This window comes from Garra rufa, chromosome 6 (genome assembly GCF_049309525.1).
Source record: "Garra rufa chromosome 6, GarRuf1.0, whole genome shotgun sequence".
Taxonomy (NCBI): Eukaryota; Metazoa; Chordata; class Actinopteri; order Cypriniformes; family Cyprinidae; genus Garra; species Garra rufa.
Genome location: NC_133366.1, coordinates 10,156,880 through 10,178,497, shown reverse-complemented (window position 1 = coordinate 10,178,497; position 21,618 = coordinate 10,156,880). Strand labels below are relative to the sequence as shown.

The window sequence follows — 21,618 nt, the reverse complement described above, 5'->3', positions numbered from 1 at the left end:
ATGGCTACTCAAAATGGTAATTACTTGTGCTTATGCTGATTGTTGCAACCAAATAAAAACTAAAAGATCATGCTTGCTTGTGCAAACTCATCGGGAGTGTTGATTTTTCACCACTTCCCAACCTTTGAGTCTGATCGACTGAAGTTAAGGTTGCTTGCTCTTCGTCACACGCTGGCTGTTGTGAACATTGTGACATTGCGGTGGATCAGAGGTAAAAAATTATATACTGTTCAGTTTTTTTTTGCACAGACTGACTGTTTGGTGTTTTAACATCTCAATGTATTGTCACGAACCGCAGGGTTTAATTTGGTTTTGTCTGTGTATGTTTTTTTGACTCTCAAAGCTGTGGATCCCCATTATATGACTGACAGACTGCAACGGTTTGACTTAAAAATCTTCGTTTGTGTTCTGCTGAAGAAACAAAGTCACCTACATCTTGGATGTCCTGGGGGTAAGCAGATAAACATTAAATTGTCATTTTTGGGTGAACTAACCCTTTGAGGCTTACATATTCATACTAAAAGCCAGAAATGTTCCATTTTGATTTCATAGGGACTTTAAAGAAATCTTTTGCCCAGACTGCATGAATTCATATGGAAATTACTTGATTTCATCCACAGACACATTTAGACTAATGAACTATATTACTTGGCATAAAATGTATTTATTTCAATTATTATTATTATTATTATCACTGATGGTGTTGCATTGTGCCTTACAAAATCCCTTACCCATGAAAAAATCACTGTAACACACTACATGTCTTGGCTCATTACTTGAGTAACACACTTTTTGACTTTGTTTACGTTAAGAAAACGTAAACATGTAACTTTAAATTTTCAAACTACTGCACAGTTGAAGTGAAATAACCGCTCTGCATTCTAATTATAACCGTGTAATAAACTGTTCGTCTTTTTTCCAATTATTTAATTCTTTTATTAAATAGTTATATTGTTAGTATTTGTTTTTTAAATGTGCAGTTTGTATGCGTCGCCCTTGCGTAGCAACTACGCACATCCGGCGTGCACGAGCACGTTCCCGCAATGAATCCTGGGAGGAACTGCGTATTTGGCGGAATGTTTGAACAGTTTATACAAATCCAGGCTGATAATGGCAGCGGAAAACACAAATAACATAACACCAACTCGGTGATATATTAAACTCCGGACGTTCTGATTGATCCAACAACATGGAGGGCAAAGGCAGTCAGGAGCGAAATGAAATCGCCAAACTGACGCAGATGAAGTCGAAAGTAAACAGACTGAGACGGAGCCCAAAAGCTGCTACACTGAACCCCGGGCAAATGCGTAACACAGGTACAAAATCACCCGAAAACAGACAGTAATGTGTTCAGTGTCACATCTAACTCATTCGTGATCAATTTGAAAGCTCAAGCTTATTGTTTGGACGTAATGCTTTTATACAACGTATCTTCTGAGTTTCGCAACTTTAAAATACGAACGTGTTTACATTTAAGAAAGTTAAGAAAAATGCTTTGGTCAGTCTCAAGCTTGACCTCAATCAACTTCATGATTTGCATTTTTTTTATTCTTTTGACATTTTATTAAATGTAATGAAAAAGGCCAAGAATAGCATTGCATAGACAAGAAAGTCTCACATGTAAAAGTACTATGTTTTCTGTTTTGTTCTTGAAATGGCTGTGTTTTATAGCAGAGTTCAAAACCCCTACACGTCCAGCAAGAGGCCAGTTCAGGAGACTGATACCTGACGACTCCCCCAGCAATGATCCTGATTGTCATCAAGATATTATATGGGATACGACATCTCCATCACCCATTCGACATGGTATGTAGAGTACTGCGCAAAAGTTTTAGGCCACTAGAATTTTCACCAGCTAAAAATGGTTTTAAGTCAGTAATTTCTATCTTTTGCTGTAGTGTGTCAGTAGGAAATATCAGTTTACATTTCCAAATATTCATTTTGCCATTAATTGTAATAATCCAGTGAAATTTTTGTTTGCAAGGAGTCTGACAACAGCCAGTGCTCCACACAGAGATCTGATCTCATCCTCATCCAGTCTGTCTGGAATCACATGAAGAAACACAACAAACTGAGACAGACTAAATCCAGAAGAACTGTGGCAACATCTCCAAGATGCTTCAAGAGACCTATCTACAAAGCTACCTGAAAAACTATGTGCAAGTGTACCTAGGGCGAAAGCTGCTTTAAACACAAAGGATGTTCACACCAAATGTTGATTTAATTTAGATAATTGAAGTTAATTGATTAATAAAATCTATTTATGACATTATTTTTGACAGCATCCTCATTTTACAGCATTTTTACACAAGCGCCTAAAACTTTTAAAAGTACTGTAGCTTTGCAGGTAGGTGTCTTGAAGCATCTTGGATACATTGCCACAGTTCTTCTGGGTTCAGTCTGTCTCAGTTTGATAGAAATAACTGATTTAAAACCATTTTTTGTTAGTGAAAATACTAGTGGCCTAAGTCTTTTGCACAGTACTGTATGTCTGCTTTGAAAATCTTCTTTAAACTTGCAGTATAAAAGCACGACAGAATTGTATTTATTTTCAGGTCGTGGACAGAGGAGAGCTGCTAATGTCAGAACGGTGGATATATCGGACATTGCCAATCGGATCGCGCCAAAGGTTAGCTTGAGAAGCATAAACTACTGTTTTTAGTTCATAACATCTCCAGTGTTGTTGTCAAATACTGTATTGTATTTGTTTGTTTACAGAACGGAAGACTAGAAGAAGCAGACTCATCTTTACTGCAGTGGATTGGGGATAGTGCTGTTCCATGCACACCAGAAGTACGCCAACCCAAAGTCAAGCCCATGTCAACAAAGTAAGCCACCGCTCTGTTGGGCTGGGAATCTTTAGGCACCTCACAATTCCATCTGATTCAAAAATGATTCTACTTTAAAAAAAAAAAATGTTTAACTACTTTAAAAATTTAATTCATGCTGTTAGTTATTAATAATGGCATCATAATATTAATGACATTATAGACAGCGGGAGATCAAATAGGCTGCATGACACAAATGCAGTAAAAACAGAATTGCTTGTTATCTTCAATAAATTCTAAAGTTGATTAATTTACCTGTTCTGCATGGCCCATCTGTCCATGTACACAGGTATGAATAGTTTTATGTCACAGAAGCTGTGTGTAATTAATTTAATCTTGCTGTAAATTTAATGGAAAAATTGGTTGTATATTAAATGGCTATGTGTTGATGCTTAAAACTTGTTGGAAAATCCAAAAGATCTAGTTATTTGTAAATAATGAATGATAAATCTGGCATCACTGCACAAACAGCTTTGCATTATGATAAATACTATATTAATGCAGCAAGTTGCAAAGTTGTGTAGGTCTGTAAGAGTAGTTTTTCATCATTAACAGTAATATAGTACAGGTGAAATAGGTGTAAGTGTTATAGGAAAATGTTTATCATCATATACACTACCAGTTAAAAACATTTTTAATGTTTTTTTTTTTAAAGAAAACTCTTCTGCTCACCAAGCCTGCATTTATTTGATCCAAAGTACAGCAAAACAATAACATTTTGAAATATTTTTTATATTTAAAAATAGCTGTTTTCTAATCATTCTAATATTCTGATTTGCTGCATAATAAAAACATTTGTTATTATTATTATTATGTTGAAAACAGATGAGTAGATTTTTTTTTAGGTTTCTTTGATGAATAGAAAGTTCAGAAGAACAGCATTTGTCTGAAATGGAGGTCCTTTGTAAGAGTAAGAAATGTCTTTATATTATGTCTTTTAAAAAATAATAATAATACTGACTCCGAGCTTTTGAATGATATAGTGTATAATGTTACAAAAGCTTTTTATTTCAAATAAATGCTTATTGTATCTTTCTATTCATCAAAGAATCCTGAAAAAAATGTACTCAACTGTTTTAAGTGTTGATGACTTGTATTTTATTTTGATTTGCTGCTTCTTGAACTAACAAAACAAAATATTAGAATGATTTCTAAAGGATCATGTGACACTGAAAACTGAGTAATGATGCTGAAAAATTAGCTTTGAATGAATAACATTTTAAAATATATTCAAAAAGAAAACAGCTATTTTTAAATAGTTTTGCTGTACTTTGGATCAAATAAATGAAGGCTTCATGAGCAAAAGAGACTTCTTTAAAAACAAAAAAAAATCCTACTGTTATTTATATAGTGTATTTATATTTAGTCTTTGTCTGTAGTACATATCTAAATTCTGTTGATGTGAATGTCGCAGACAGAGCACCGTAGAAGATCTAATGCGGCTGGCGAAGCAGTTTGACTTCAACATGAGGCAAGATGAAGCACAAGAGCAGAACTCAGACGCACAAGTGCCACCACATGAAGACCAATTCACAACAGCTCACAACGGTTCTGCTGTAAAAGCAAATGATGAGAAACCTAATGATGAAAGGGGACTTCATCAGGAGATGGACGATGATCTTGATTTCCTTTTTGATGGCCCGACTCAGCAGCTCAGCGGCCGTCTCAGTCAGGTGTCGAATTGTCGTTCCCAGGTAGTTCCTGAGAAAAATCTCAGCGCTGCAAAAGCCAGCAATTCACAGAAAGGTTCTGCGTTCACTGCGACAGGAAACCATGGAAGTAAACAAGTTAATAAAGCTGATGATTTTGATGACGACTGGAACAGTGATGGTTTACTCGATGACTCATTGCTTTTGGAGATGACGCAAAACCCAGACCTGTTTGCTGCACCGCAGTGCAGTTCAACACAGAAACAAACTCATCAGAATCAAAATACTTTCAGTGGAATGACAAACAAAAAACAAGAAACTAAAACCGATGGCAAATGTGGTGCATTTCAAAGCCAAAAGACAAAAACTGAGCAAAGCTTTCAGCAGGACTCTCGAATACAGGCAAAGCCGTGTGGAATGTTGCCTAGAATTGGAAATCACATGGAAAATAATTGCACAAATCAGGTTTTTCCCATGAGCAAGGCTTTGCCAGTTCCTCCAAGTTGCTTTAATGCCAACCCGAATCAACGATATCAGCCCAAAACGCAAATACAAAAGCTTCAGGATGTTCAAAATTCATCCGTTTCCTCAACACGCCATTTCCAGCCAAACACCAGTGCTCCTTATTCAAATCCTCCCATGCACCAGAATCCAAACTCTGGAGGCAATAAACAACAAGGAGAGGATGCCGTTACAGCCCAAAATGGCTTTAGTGATGTTTTAGATGAAGACCTAGACTCTTTTTTTGCATCTGATGACATCTGGGATGACGGAGATGAGGATGATGATCTGTTTTGCGAGGCATGTGATAATTTTGAGGAGTTATCTGGCAACGAAACCCTAACCGCAAACAGCCAACAAAACACCACAAAGCCACTACAAAACAAGCCGTCAGCCGTAACCTCCAAAACGGCCAGTCAGCAGTTGGTGTTTGCTCATTCTTATCCGCCCAAAAAGCCGGCCGCTAATATTTCCACGTCTAGTGCAAACACATCAGTGTCTCTGCACGGCCAGAAAGCTCATGCGGTGAACTCTGGGCCTGCAGGACGCAGCTCTAATGTGTCATGTGATGCAACAAGACCATCTGGCCCCTCAAGTAATGGACCGTATAAATTCAAACAGGTGAGAAGCTCCTCTGTGGTGGGACACGGGACCTGTGCTGTTCCCTCCACACAGCAGGGTCACGAGAGGGGCGTGCTGGCCGTCCTCCAATCAGATGTGAGAACAGCAGAGAGTCATCAGTTCAAGAAGCCGTACAGTGACTCTTTCAGGTCTGCGCCGGTCATTGCCAAAGGTAGAGTTAATGTCACATGCTCTTTGCTTTATTATTGTGGTGTTATGTAGGGTTATTTTAATTTAATTTTTGATAATATTAGTTTAAATTATTATAATAATAATTGTAATAATCATATTAAAAATGTCTAATCAGTAAAATAAAATTGAGCAAAATTAGGAATATTTAATCATTTTTATTTACATGCAACTATATAATTATAGTGAACAATATTTTATATAGTCACTTAATTCTACATAATTGCAAAATAATAATAGTGAACATATCATATACACTACCAGTCGAAAGTTTTTGAACAGTAAGATTTTTAATGTTTTTTTGAAGAAGTTTCTTCTGCTCACCAAGCCTGCATTTATTTGATCCAAAGTATAGCAGAAACAGTAAATTTTTTAAATATATTTTTACTATTGTAAATAAGAGTTTTCGGTAACACTTTACAATAAGGTTCATTAGTTAACATTAGTTAACCACATTAGTTAACATGAACTAATAATGAACTGCACTTATACAGCATTTATTAATCTTTGTTAATGTTAATTTCAACATTTACTAATACATTATTAAAATCTTGTTAACATTAGTTAATGCAGTGTGAACTAACATGAACAAACAATGAACAACTGTATTTCCGTTAACTAACGTTAATGAAGATTAGTAAATACAGTAACTAATGTATTGCTCATGGTTAGTTCATGTTAGTTAATACATTAACTAATGTTTAACTAATGAACCTTATTGTAAAGTGTTACCGAGTTTTCTAATTGAATATATTTTAATTTATTCCTGTGATTTCATAGCTGATTTTTAGCATCATTACTCCAGTCACATGATCCTTCAGAAATCAGTCTAATATTCTGATTTGCTGCTCAAAAAACATTTATGTTGAAAACAGCTGAGTAGAATCTTTTGAGGTTTCTTTGACAAATAGAAGGTTTGGAATAACAACATTTATCTGAAATAGAAATCTTTGTAACATTATAAATGTTTTCATCATCACTTTTGATCAATTTAAAGTATCCTTGCTAAATAAAAATATTAATTTCTATAATTTCTTTGCTGAAAAAATACTGACTTGGAGTCAGTGTTTTTATTATTTTTTTCTTTTGTTACAAAAGATTTTTATTTTAGATAAATGCTGATCTTTGGATCTTTCTATTCATTAAAGAATGCTTAAAGTTACTCAACTGTTTTAAATATTGATAATGTTTCTTAAGTAGAAAATCAACAAATTAGAATGATTTCTGAAGGATCATGTGACACTGAAGACTGGAGTAATGATGCTGAAAATGTAGCTTTGATCACAGGAATAAATAAACTTTTAAAATATATTCAAATAGAAAACAGTTATTTTAAATAGTAAAAATATTTTAAAAGTTTTCTGTTTTTGCTGTACTTTGGATTAAATAAATGCAGGCTCGATGAGCAAAAGAGACTTCTTTAAAAAAACAGGAAAATCTTACTGGTAGTGTATAATATACAGGACAATTCAAACGTTTAGGGTTGGTAAAAAAAAAAATTATGGTTGGGAAAGATGTCATCGAGGCATATTTAAACAAAAACAGTAACATTGTGGAATATTACTACAATTTCAAACTATTTGAATATATTTATTTAATTTATATATATTTAATTTATTCCTGTGATCAAAATTTAACTTTTTTTTAATCAAACGGTTTTGGTATTGACATTTATATTAATTTAATATATGCCTTGCATCAAAGTTTCCCAAATAATGTTATTTGTTTGCTGTGATTTTCTGTAGATGTGTGTAACTCGGGAGCCATGAAGTGCAGCGATGCTGAGATCGAAAGGAAGAAGCAGCAGGCGATGGAGAGGCGGAGACTCAGGATGCTGGCCAATCAGAACCTCAGAGCTCCTATCTGATTTGTTGCTACTAAAAAGATGCAGAACAAAACAGGTATATGTGTACATATACACCGCAACTAGAACTATTCCCATTATAAGCAACAAATCGTTGCTGTTTTATGGATTATAACGGGAGCGATCTGATTTTTCGCATCATGCCGCTTCTTTGTGGATAAACTCTTTAGAAACAATGTTTTGTATAGTACATTTGAGTTTTCAAAAAAAAGAAATGTTCAGTATTATGTCTGTTTGACATCAGAGAGCCGATCTTAGATGATAAACGTATGCTGACCTTCTCAATAGATCCTCATTGGTTATTATTGAAAATCAGGAGTAGCTTTTTTTTTTTTTCTCCTTTATTTCAGTCACTTTTATGTAAATTGTATAATAAATATTTTCCTTTAATCTGTTTTAAAATCTAAAGTTCACAATGCTTAATGTAAATCACTTTTGTTCTATTTTTTTGTCTTTTATAATGATGTAGAAGAAATTGTACACATTTTGGTTGGTTTCTTTTATTGTCTTTGTTTATGAGTCTAAAATAGAAAGCCCAAAATATTAAAGTGAGTGTTGTATAGTATTTATTGAGTTGAAATTGTTATTGTAATTAAGGCATAATAAATAACTTTAAAAATATTCTCTAGTTTTCATGTTTTTTTATCAAACTGGTGCTTAGTTTCAGGTCAAGTCATAACAGATTGATATGACCACACTAACACTTATAATGCATTTATTTCAAGTTCCCCCAGTTAGGAACATTAAAGGAGTAGTTCACTTCCAGAACAAAAATGTACAGATAATGTACTCACCCCCTTGTCATCCAAGATGTTCATGTCTTTCTTTTTTAGTAGTAAAGAAATTGTTTTTTGAGGAAAACATTTTAGGATTTCTCTCCATTTAATGGACTTCTATGGTTTGAACTTCCAGAATGCAGCTTCAAAGGGCTCTAAGCGATCCTAGCTGAGGAAGAAGGGTCATATCTAGCGTAATGATTTGCTAACAAAAAAAAAAATACAATTTATATACTTTTTAACCTCAAACGCTCATGTTGTCTAGCTCTGCCTGAACTCTGTTTTTTCCGGTTCAAGAAAGTTGGGGTATGTTGAAAAAACTCCCATCTCATCTTTTCCTCCAACTTCAAAATAGTCCATTGCAATGTTCACATTGTAAACACTGGGTCAGTACTTCTGCAGCGATGTAGGTCGATTTTGAAGTTGGAGGAGAAAATGATATGGGAGTTTTTCGACATACCCTAACTGTCTTTAAATTTTTGTAGAAAATAATTGACCGTTTCGCTAGATAAGACCCTTTTTCCTCAGTTGGGATCATTTAGAGCCCTTGGAAGCTGCATTTAAACTGCCTTTTGGAAGTTCAAACTCTGGGGCACCATAGAAGTCCATTATATGGAGGGAAATCCTGAAAATAATAATTTCTTTACGATTTAAGAAAGAAAGACATGAACATCTTGGATGACAAGGGGGTGAGAACATTATCTGTAAATCTTTGTTCTGGAAGTGAACTACTTCTTTAATAGTCACAGAAATTAAAATCCAATTAATACTGAATCTCTGCAGTGAATGGGTGCCGTCAGAATGAGTCCAAAGAGCTGATAAAAACATCACAATAATCCACACCACTCCAGTCCATCAATTAACATCTTACAGAGTGAAAAGCTGCATGTTTGTAAAAAAACAAATCCATCATTACACTGTTTTTAACTTCAAACTATTTTCGGCTAATATGAGTCTCTATCCAGTGAAAAAGTCATCTCATCTGAATCAGGAGAGAATATTCGGATCAAGCACTGTTTACAAGCAAAACAGTCCAAAACAGCTCTAAACAAATAAGTTGGTGGATTTTGATATGGAAAAACGAGAGGATAGACTTTTCCACCGGAGGAAAAGCTTAATTATGAATTATGAACTTAAATGTTGGCCAGTTGGGATGGTTTGAAGTTAAAACTCCTTAATGATGGATTTGTTTCTTACAAACACACAGCTTAAAGGAGTAGTTCACTTCCCGCACAAAAATGTACAGATAATGTACTCGCCCCCTTGGCATCCAAGATGTTCATGTCTTTACTTTTTCGGTTGTAAAGAAGTTGTTTTTTTGAGTGAAACATTTTAGGATTTTTCTCCTTATAGTGGACTTTTATGGTGCCCCGAATTTCCAAAATGCAGTTTAAATGCAGCTTTAAAGGGCTCTAAATGATCCCAGCCGAGGAAGAAGGGTCTTACCTAGCAAAACGATAGATTATTAAAAAGAAAAAAAAAAAATACAATTGATATACTTATTTATACTTTTTTATTTTTTTATTTTTTTTTTTACAATTAATATACTTTTTTTTTTTATATATGATTTATTTATTAGATTTTCTCAATACAAATAAAAAATACATTTTCAAAAAAAATAAGAAATAAAAAAATATATATATAATAATAATAATAAAAAAAAAAAAAATACAAAAAAAAAATACAAAAACAGGCAAAAAAAACAAAACAAAAAAAAACAAATAATGACAGTGATAAAAACACGTACTAACCCTCACTCAAATGACAATGTCCAATATTATACACAAAAACTGTATGTAACAATACGAACATAAACTTAAAGTAGACATTAATTAGTCCAGTAAGGTGAGGGGGGTAGGCAGAATAACAAATTAGGAGAAAATAAAAAATAAAAATACATAAATAAAAAGAGAGGGGTGGGAGATAATTTTTACTTGCAGCAAATACTGTGCCTATATGGTGCCTACCTAAGTGAATACTAATAATGTGGTGCAGAATGATTAATCAATCCATCAATCAATCGAGATACCATCTAGCCGCAGAGACTTAACATGCTCCAAAAAGGGTAACCAAATTCTTGAAAATTTAACCATAGACCCACGAAGACTATGTTTAACTCTTTCCAATTTAACAAAAAATAAGGCGTCTTTTATCCACTGAGTGTGGGAGGGGGGGTGGGGACTTTTCCAAAGCATTAAGATACAGCGCCTTGCTAGTAAGGAGAGAAAAGCTACTAACTCAGCAAAATAAAATGGCAAGTCACAATTAGGAGGAAGAACTCCAAACACGCCAATTAATGGAGACGGATGAATATTGATAGATGTGATAGCTGAGAATGAATCAAAGACAGAGTCCCAGAAAAGAGACAGAGCAGGGCAGGTCCAGAACATGTGAGTTAAATTAGCTGGTTCTACATGGCATTTGTCACAAATTGGATCAATGTCAGAGAACATACGAGCTAGTTTACATTTTGACCAGTGTACTCTGTGAACTACTTTGCACTGTAAAACCCCATGACGAGCACAGGCAGAAGATGTGTGGACACGTTTCAAAGCCAACTGCCAAATCTCGGTCTCTATCTCAATGTTAAGATCCCTAGCCCATGTAAGACGCAGACTGTCAGAGGTCAAGGAATGATACGTGAGCAAGATGTTATAAATCTTAGAGATGGCTCCGCAATGGTAAGGATTGATATTAGAAATGGTATCAATCAGAGTAGAGGGTGGAATTAAAGGGAACCCAGAGAAACGTTTGCGGACAAAATCCCGAATCTGCAAATACCTGAAAAAATGTGACCGTGGCAAATTGAAAACTTGAGTCAGTTGTTCGAATGAGGCAAATGTACCGTCTATGTAAAGATCCTTAACAGAAACTATCCCATGATCCACCCAGGCTGCAAAAGCCTTATCATTGACAGAGGGAGGAAAAAGAGGATTAGAATGGACAGGGCATAAAAGAGGTGTTGTCTGTAAAATGAAATGGCGCCTAAGCTGACACCAAATCTTAAGACAATTTTTAACTATAACATTATTAGAGAATTTTAAAGGTGAAAATGAAGAAGGGAGACACAGAAGAGACGTAAGTGAAGAACGGTCACTTGCAGTCTCCTCAATCCTCAGCCAGGGTGGAAGCAGATCATTAGAGCAACACCAAAATAACATATTTCGAGCATTTGCAGCCCAGTAATAAAACAAAAAGTTAGGTAGTGCTAAGCCACCCAACTCCTTAGTTTTTTGTAATATGCCTTTGCGGATTCTAGGAGTTTTTCCGTTCCATATAAATTGAGAAATAGAACTATCCAAAGAATTAAAAAAATGCTTTGGAATAAAAACCGGGATACACTGAAAAAGATAAAGGAATTTGGGCAGTATGTTCATTTTAATACAATTTATTCTACCTGCAAGGGAAAGAGGCAGCACAGACCAACGGACAATTAATATACTTTTTAACCTCAAATGCTCGTCTTGTCAAGCTCTGTTTTTTCAGGTTCAAAACTTTTAGGGTATGTCAAAAAACTCCCATCTTAATTTCTCTAATTTCTCCCTAACTGTCTTGAACCAGAAAAAAAAAACAGAGTTCAGGCAGAGCAAGACAAGATGAGCGTTTGATGTTAAAAAGTATATAAATTGTAATTTAAAAAAAAATTAATAACCGATCGTTTCGCTAGATAAGACCATTCTTCCTTGACTGGGATCGTCTACCGCATTTTGGATTGTTTGAAGCCGCGTTGAAACTGCATTTTGGAAGTTCAAACTCAGGGCACCATAGAAGTCCACTATATGGAGAAAAATCCTAAAAATGTTGTCTTGGATGACAAGGGGCTGAGTACATTATCTGTAAATTTTTGTTCTGGAAGTGGCCTGGAATTGTTTTGCGGATTATTGTGATGTTTTTATCAGCTGTTTAGACTCTCATTCTGATGGCACCTATTCACTCCAGAGGATCCATTGTTGAGCAAGTGATGTAATGCTACATATTTCCAAATCTGTTTGGAAGCCTGAGGGTGAGACGGTGTTCATCAAATGTTTATTTTTGGGTGAACTATTTGTTTCCAAACTAAGGGAAATAGGTGTAACGGTGTGCAAGGCTTTTCCGTCGGTCTGTTTCTCATCGTTAGCTCTCTGACACCTGTCTGACGCGGCTGTTCTGGGACACCTGCGGCACACATGAGTGCTCCTGAAAGTCGAGTCTTGTTATCAGCCTGCCGGTGTGTAACTGTAGCTAGCGCACAGAACTATGAAAAGCCCCCGCAGGGCCGGGGATGCGGTTTCAGCTGACCAGCCGAGCGTCCAGGCACTTACCTGGACCGTGTGTTGTCTGAACTCTGATGAGGACAGCATGAATGGAGCGTTCTGGTGAGCTTCGTGTCGTACATGCAGAGATTAGTGTGTGTTTTGATATGGGGCTGACCTGAGGATTACATAGCCGAAGTCAAAGGTCTACATCTATGCTTCATTAACCACTGCTTCCCAAACAAGTACACACATTAGGATGATGTTGTTGCTGTTAAAGCTGAAAAATAGCTTCATTTACACTCATTTGGTAGCTTGTCATTTTCTAAGTAGGTTGGGTCTGGTTGTTTGTTTTCAGTTTTTCTATTTATTTGCAGTTCTAAAATGTTTAATTGAGTTAAGATTTGTTCTTTGTGCATGTAATCTTTACTCAACAGTAACAAATGATTGGAAAAGTCATTAAAATTCAACATTTTGGTCTTTTATTTCTATTAGTTCTATTATATATTTTATAGATGTCTAAATACCAAAGGCTTTTCTTTTTTTCTTATACACTACCTGTCAAAAGTTTTTGAACACAATTATTTTCTGCTCACCAAGCCTGCATTTAGAAATGATGGAAATTAATAATTTTATTTAGCAAGGATGTTTTAAATTGATCAAAAATGGTGATCAAGGCATTTATAATGTTAGAAAAGATTTCTATTTCAGATAAATGCTGTTCTTCTGAACTTTCCACTCATGAAAGAAACCTGAAAAAAATTCTACTTGGCTAATATTAAATGTTTTTTGAGCAGCAAATGAGAATATTATTATGATTTCTGAAGGATCATGTGACTGAAAGTTCAGCTTTGAAATCGAAGGAATAAATTATTCAAATAAAAATCAGTTATGTTAAAAAGTAAAAATATGACAAAATTTTACTGTTTTTTTTCTGTATTTTGGATCAAATAAATGCAGGCTTGGGGAGCAGAAGAGACTTTAAAAAGCATTCAAATCTTACTGTTCAAAAACTTTCGACTGGTAGTGTATGTAAATATATTAAATATAATTTATTATATAATTATAATTTATATTATATTATAATTTCTTAAATTTTGTTTTTTGTATTTTTTTTAAATATTTATATAACATTTAATAAGAGCCTAAAATTCATATTAATATAACATTCTATAGTAAACACAATTTTATTAAAATATTTACTGTTTAGTTTTTTTTTTTTTACAGTTTACTGTTTAAAAAAATATGCCATCTTTCAAGAAAAAAAAATTCTTTTAATTTCTTAGCTATCTGAAATACACATTTTCTACGTGTGTTTTTTTTTTGTCTCTCTTTAGTAAAAAATGTTTTTTTTGGCATGAAATATTTGAATATTTTTAAAATATTTGTATATATTTTATATTTAACATGCTTTTGTGCAGAGCAAAATTAGCTTGAAAGTCGCAGTAATGATTTATTTGTTGCTGAATCAGGCTTAAAGCATCAAAATCGGTCTGAATCTAAGTGATTCATTAGTGAATCAGTCTGAATAGTTTAAAGATGTTTAATAATCTCTTTTTTTTATTATTGATCTAAGTGTGGGAACCCATAGGATTTCAAATTCTGTGTATGAGACTGCCATTTATCCCTGTACTGCATTTCGTTGGTTCGTTTAGAGCCGGTCTGGCGTCCCGTCGCCGGCACATGAAGACGGAGAACAGGTTTAGACTGAAGCAACAGTATCCTCACTGTCCTTTTGTCTGCTCGATAAACATGCTTATCAGCAGCCTGTGCGCAGAAATGAAGTCACCTGAGAATACACCTGAACTCCAGCTGAACCCGCTCTCCTCTCTGCTTTACTCCGATTCTCTCACTTTCATCAATTATTCTCTTCCCCAATCAGTACGGACACCGATACAAAATATCGCTCACCGTCCCAGACACTGGGCCTGAGAAAAGCCAACCTGCGAGGCCAAGACTATTGTCCTACCGGGGCACAGATTCTGGAAGTGGATCAATGTCCTCTGGTGTCTATGCATGTGTGTGGGAAATAGTGTGTGTGTGTGTGTGTGTGTGTGTGTGTGTGTGTGTGTGTGTGTAGCTGTAATTGATAGATCTTCTAATTTGTCTGTTGTGCTTCACCTGATGCTGACTGATACGGCTGTTCTTGAATCTCCCGCAGAAAGATCCTGTACGGGACTCGGTTTCTGTAAGAGGGAAAAAACTGACGTGTTGGAAAATGTCCGTTGTAAATGTACCCTGTGGTTTTAAATGAGAGTGAGATAAATAGGTGTGATTATTAGGGTATTTTGGGTCATATTTTTGAGCATTTTTCTGAATCAGCCCTTAATAGACTACCAAATGTGTTTTGCACCATTTATCGTTGATGTAAAACAAGATGGTTTTCGACAAAATAAAATGGAGAAGACTTTAGTCAACATAAAGGACTTACTAGAGAAGATTAAGCTCCGTTTGGTCGAGATACAACTATTTGAAAATCTGGAATCTGATGCTGCAAAAAATCTAAATATTGAGAAAATCGCTTTTAAAGTTGTCCAAGTGAAGTTCAATGCATATTACTAATCAAAAATTAAGTTTTGATATATTTACGGTAGGAAATTTACAAAATATCTTTGTACAACATGATCTTTACCTAATATCCTAATGATTTTTGGCATAAAAGAAAAATCATTTTGACCCATACAATGTATTTTTGGCTATGGCTACAAATATACCTATATTACTTACGACTGGTTTTGTGGTCCAGGGTCACATTTCTAAAGATGTTAGAAATGTATTGCTGAAAACGCATTACAAAGATTAAATTATATAGTACTGAATTGTGCAGTTTGACCGTTAAACCGTTTTTACCGCCATTTTAGTGTTCAGGAATTTTTGGGCGAGGTTCACCCGCTCAAACATTACTGTTAGTTACTACATCCTACAGTTTGCTAGCTAGCTATGCCTTCTTCGCATAAATGCATATTACCTGTTTGTGATAGTTTACAAAACAGCTCGGTCTCGTTATTCAAATTTGTTTGTATTTGACAGTTGAGAGAGGCGGCAGCTTTCCCGCGAGTGGGCGTGGCTTCAGCGCCAACAGCGGACACGCCCCCAGCGTTAACTTATATTATTTACTTGACTTTTTTTATCATTCAAATTTGGCTGGGGGTTAATAGCACATTTTTCTGTGGTGTGAAAAATCAGAACACATATTTAATATTGCTTTACACAGTCTTTAACTATTTGTTTACCTGCATGTCATGTGACCATTAGCCCAACCAACGCCAAAAAGCCGTGAACATGCAAATGTATTACTTAACTATTAACGTATTGACTCAAAATCTTAGGGGAACTTCAAGTAAATATATTAAAGAGGTTCAACTGACAAAAAAGGAAAGGTTTTGAGGAAAAACCTAGGCTACATTACATGTTAATGTAAATATAAGTGTTAAGTTCAGAAAGGACATTTCAAAAGATTAAACTGATGAAATAACTTATGAATAATGTATTGTTGTGTGAATATGAAATAATATAACCAATAAAAGTAGCTGTAGTTTGATTAAGAGTGTTTTAAAATGTAATATTACATGTAATCAAGTACCTGGTTAAACAACAGTACAATTCATTGCACTTTTATCCCTCACAGCCTCATTTTCATTCCTGTCGAAAATGAAATATGGTGCTAACCTGATTAAGGTGTGTTGTGTTATTTTCTGTGACCAAAATCTAACCTCCTTAGAACGTTTCAGTGAGTTTTTTTTTTTTTTGTAACAACCAAATGAAAATATATATAGAAAGATATATGACTCTGGACCACAAAGCAAGGGTACTTTTTTTTAATTGAGATTTATGGATTAGATGAAAGCTGAATAAATACAAGTTCCATTGATGTATAGTTTGTTAGAATAGGACAATATGTGGCCGAGATACAACTATTTGAAAATCTAGAATCTGAGGGTGCAAGCAAAAAAAAATCTAAATATTGAGAAAAATTAAGTTGTCCAAATGAAGTTCTCAGCATGCATATTACTAATCAAAATTAAGTTTTGATATACTTACGGTTGGAAATCTTCATGGAACATGATCTTTACTTAGTAGCTACCTAATGCTTTTTGGCATTAGAAAATCGATCATTTTGATCCATGCAATGTATTGTTGGCTATTGCTACAGATATATCCGTGCTACTTAAGACTGGTTTTGTGGTCCAGGGTCACAAATAAAGTCATTCTCTCAAGACGCTGGATTTCCCTTTTTGACTTCATCTTTGACTTTTAGATTTCGTTCGTTTGTTGTGTATTACCGACACCCAGTGGGAAAACAAGAATATTACAGCTTTAGGACTTTTAAGGTCACTCCGTTAAATAGCTCGACTTTTTAACTCGTAAAATAATACGCTTGTGTTGCAATTTAAGAACGCATGTTTATTTAAAGAACATAGAAACCGTTTAGAAATAAGCTCTGGTCAACATTAGGCACTTAATTACACTAATAGCCGAGTTATAACAGCTTCATTTATTCACACAATCAGTGGCGGTTCTACACGGAGGCCAAGGGAGGCCCGTGCCCCTGTAGACATGTCCTTGGCCACCCCTGTGGCCCCCCCTACTGACCAAATAAAATAAAATAAATTAATTATGGTTTTACACACGAGCGCCAAAAGCGGAACTAATGCGACGCATCGTTCTACTTAAATGGGTAAATTAGAGCGGCGCACACAAACACTGCAGCAACAATTAGAACTACTCTTGGATAGAGGAGCTACGATTTATTTCTCCTGTTGCAAGAGTCGAAAGTAAGCAAAACAATTTCATTTCGTGAGTGACTTGTTGTTCTTGCACATAACCGTGTTACTTTTGTTTTTCACACTGATAATTAAATCAAGTTTGTAAATGGCTTTGTAAAATCTTTGTTAACGTTAGTTAATAAAAATATACAGCTGTTCACAAGCCCGGATTAACCATACGGGCAACTGGGCAATTGCCCAGGGTCCCACGACATCTAAAGGGCCCAGGACAGCAAGGGCAAGAGCAAAATAAATTGCCTTATGTTATTTATCTTATTTACACGAAGGCATGTCATTTCTGTCTCTACATAGTCGCGCGTTTACAATGTCTCCTCCGCGAAAACACCGACGGGATCGCGCACTCCATTCATAAAAACCGAATTTACTATAGCGCGGAATGCCACGGAATTCGTCGATTTTTGGATTAATAAATCAAAAGTTGGTCTGTCACTTAATTCAAATCGCGATATGGACTAGTGTCTGTGAAAACTGAAATGCAAAAAGACCGTTTCAATATTAATCCTGCATGTTCCGTTTGCCTCTGTGTGTTTGAATGGCGGAGACGCGTTTTTGTAATATACGCATACTGAAGTACACGTGACGCTCCTGCTAATTTTTTGCATTTGCATCTCACATGAACAGATAAACTCAATCTCCAAAACTGCTGTGAGTGTCACTTTTACCGTTTCTTTTAAGAAAACTAGCATCATATACTGTACACACCTGTCAAAATAAAAGTACGGTTTAACATGTAACAACATTCCTTTTGTACAGTATAATGTAGGTGTTTATATATTCCTATTTAAATAATTTACATAAAACAATATATATATGATAAAAAATAAATATTACAACAAGATTAGCCACTTAATTGTAGAAAAAAATACTATAATTATTATTTAAACGTTTAAACTGAATATAATTTAAACTGAATATAATTTTTCTTCTATGTATTGATTTTAACAGTAAACCTCTGTTTGCCAAAAATTAAAAGGGTTTATTTTTCATTTGATTAAAAATAAATAAATGTTTAGGCTTTCATTTGATTATCAGAAAAATTAAAACACATAAGAATTTCTAAAAAAAAAAAAAAAAAAAAAAGCAAAAGATTGTTCAAAATGTTAAAATAGAGAGTTTTGGACTTATTTTTCACTGAAATAAATGTTTTCGTTTTTACACAAAGTAGGCTAAAGTACCGGGAAAAAAAGTAACGTTGGCTACTGGCAAATGGTTTGAAAGTGGTTGCTTATTATATCAAGGAAAAAGGCTGTTGTGAATCCTTGTGTTAAAGCATGTTCTTCGACATCAAATTGACCAAAGATTTGACCAAAGAGTTTTTAGTATTCATGTGAAATGTAAAATGCAGTCTAACCTCTTTTTGTATGGAACTGTCCATTGTGTATTATTACCAAATACATTTTCATTGAGGACACTATTAATTTTTTGTGAAAATGGAGGATACTTCCCTCCCTCTCAATGTAGTGGGACAATTTTACCAGATTATACTGTACAGATGCTGATGTGTTTTGTTTTCATAGCATCATATGTGAGTGAATGTCTTTGATAGGGGACATAGTAGTGCATTTGTAGTTCTATGAGCATTTAAATATTTGTAACGTTAAATCAAAATATGATGACAGTTAGGATTTGAAGTATTGAGTATATTTACTGTATATTACAATAATATATTCTATATATGACCATATTATGGTGATCCTGGGGTCGTGATGATGGGGCCCTTGAATATTGTTGCCCAGGGTACAACAAAGTGTTAATCTGGCCCTGGCTGTTCATTGTTCAGGGTGGCCGCGGATCCTTAAAAAGTCTTAAATTCCGTTGTCCTAAAATAAGGCCTTTAAATGTCTTAATTTGTCTTAAATCTAAATCCAAGGGTCTTAATTTTTTTACACTTTGAAAAGGAAAAGTTTATCGTTTTGAGGAGAATCTCCTGCGCAGGTTCTAAATCTGTTCTGTTGCTACACACGCGCTTGCTTGACAACGCCTCAGTGTTGCCAGATTTAGCGGGTTTCCGCCCAACTACACGCATTTGAATCGCAGATTAGCTGTTAAATTTAACCATCATAGAGTAAAAGTTTATAATTAGCACATGTTTTTACGTTGCCGCACACAACTGGCGCGAGCACGCGCAGAGAGAGAGAGGAGAGAGAGGCGCGCGGCGCGATTCACACAGATTGATTCCTCTTTAACTGCTATTTGAACGGAAACGTACATACCAAGTCATGTCTTGATACCCGTTTTGGTATTCTGTTTAACAGTCGTTTATGTCTTCAGTGAACCGAAACAGCTGAGAAAGAGATGCGTGCCAGTATTCGGTTTGGGCATTTGGCCTTAAAGAGACAGCGTCCTATAAATACCTGCAATGAGAAACACTAGTTATTTTACAATTAATTATTAAATTTCCCCTCCTGAATACTAGTGTTATTGATTTTATTACTAACTTTATGTTGTATTCATTTACACTTGTCATTTGTGTAATCGTTCTTGTTTTGTTACTGAACTTTAGTTCAGATAGTAGTTTTTGCTGTGGATGAGAAGTAGCCTACCTAAAGTAAGCATTCAGTAATTAGGAAAAAACTTTTTTTTTTTTTTTTTTTTTTTTTGCTGATCCGAAAAATGATCCGATCCATGACTCAAAATTCGTGTTTGTTACACTGTTACATTGGCTTCAAAGTGTGTGAGAGCCTTGACTTTGTCATGGAATAGAAAATAATTTCTTCTTCTGGAATAGTGTTTTCTGTTGAATATTCCCAAGAATAATCAGTTAAATAAAATAATAATTTAAAATATCTTCATGGTTTTGTGCTAGACTTTTGCGGGACTTTCAATTTTGTCTTAAATTTTGTTTGAAAATGGTATTAAAAAGTCTTAAAATGTATTAAATTTAACTTGGTCAAACCTGTAGACACCCTGTTGTCTGCAGTTCTGCTGAAACTCTACACCTCTGAGAACTCTCTCATTAAAACAAAGAAAGTGTAGACATGATGTAAATAAGAGATTAATTGTACTGTGCAAATGTGATTTCATTACCTTTTATTAACTTTGAGAGATTGCGATGAACTACAGTAATGTATGAGTGACAGCTTTCCAGTGATTGTAAGGGGAGCGCGCACTTTTAAGACTATAATTAATTCAGAATTTGAATTCATTTATTCATGGATTCACTCTCTGATAACGCAACATCGCCATTGCTATCGTGCAGCACATAGGCTACTACATCAGTTACACAAACTAAGAGAAGGTAAAGCAGGTGCTTACTCATCAAAATATGTCTAAACAGCCGCACTACACATGTCGACACGCGCCCGTGAGTAAACATTTTTTTTTTCTTTCACCATGCAGCAAACGTAAAAAAGAATTAAACCGTTTAACTTATAGTACTTCTTACTGTCGATTAACAGTGAACGGTCAATATGAGCATCCCTAAAATGTTTGTATGATTTTAAAGTAAAATAAAGTTTATAATCTTTAAATATCACTTGTTGTCATTTTTAATGTGCCCCTCTGGTTAAACACTGGCCCCTTCTTGGCCCCCCTAGTCAAATTTGTCTAGAACCGCCACTGCACACAATGGAATGGAAGTGAGACGGAACGTAACAGAATTAAAACAGCTTTCCCGGTGAGGGACAGAGAATTAGCGGATATGAACAGAATTCTTTTTATTTTATTTATTTTATAAAACTATTGATGGAAAATGAAATATTTGGACCAGAAAACCAATCATTGTGATTGAAACTGAAATTTATACATCATCTGGAAGCTGAAATATGCTTTCCATTTATGTATGGTTTATGAATATAACCATATTCGGCCGAGATTCAACTTTTTGAAAATATGGAATCTGAGAGTGCAACAAAAACCTTAGGCTAATATAGAGAAAATAGCCTTTAAAGTTGTCCAAATTAAGTTCTTAGCAATACATACTAATCAAAAGTTAAGTTTTGATATATTTACGGTAGGAAATCACGAAATGTCTTCATGGAACATGATCTTTACTTAATATTAATTTTTGGCATAAAAGAAAAATAGATAATTCTGACCCATACAATGTAGCCTATTGTTGGCTATTGCTACAAATATATATTACTTATCACATCTGTTTACAGCTAACGCTACAAAACATCTCCGAATGCTTGGCTAACACTGACTTGTTTAGCAACTGTTTTATTTAGGC

General features: G+C 34.7%; 1 protein-coding gene across 1 annotated transcript; it reads left to right on the top strand.

Annotated features, from left to right (window-relative positions):
• The first annotated feature begins 1,122 nt into the window (after positions 1-1,122).
• On the top strand, positions 1,123-8,213 carry etaa1a (ETAA1 activator of ATR kinase a). Its single transcript, XM_073843235.1, has 6 exons — positions 1,123-1,316; positions 1,672-1,806; positions 2,556-2,629; positions 2,719-2,828; positions 4,243-5,771; positions 7,534-8,213. The coding sequence occupies exons 1-6, from the start codon at positions 1,190-1,192 to the stop codon at positions 7,653-7,655; spliced, it is 2,097 nt and encodes a 698-aa protein (XP_073699336.1). The 5' UTR covers positions 1,123-1,189; the 3' UTR covers positions 7,656-8,213.
• The last annotated feature ends 13,405 nt before the right edge of the window (positions 8,214-21,618 follow it).

Bases quoted from the DNA above. Each gene is read 5' to 3' on its own strand.
- etaa1a (XM_073843235.1), top strand. From the start codon at position 1,190: ATGGAGGGCAAAGGCAGTCAGGAGCGAAATGAAATCGCCAAACTGACG. The intron at 1,807-2,555 runs GTATGTAGAGTA...ATTTATTTTCAG, and splicing joins TCCATCACCCATTCGACATG to GTCGTGGACAGAGGAGAGCT. The intron at 2,829-4,242 runs GTAAGCCACCGC...TGAATGTCGCAG, and splicing joins GTCAAGCCCATGTCAACAAA to ACAGAGCACCGTAGAAGATC.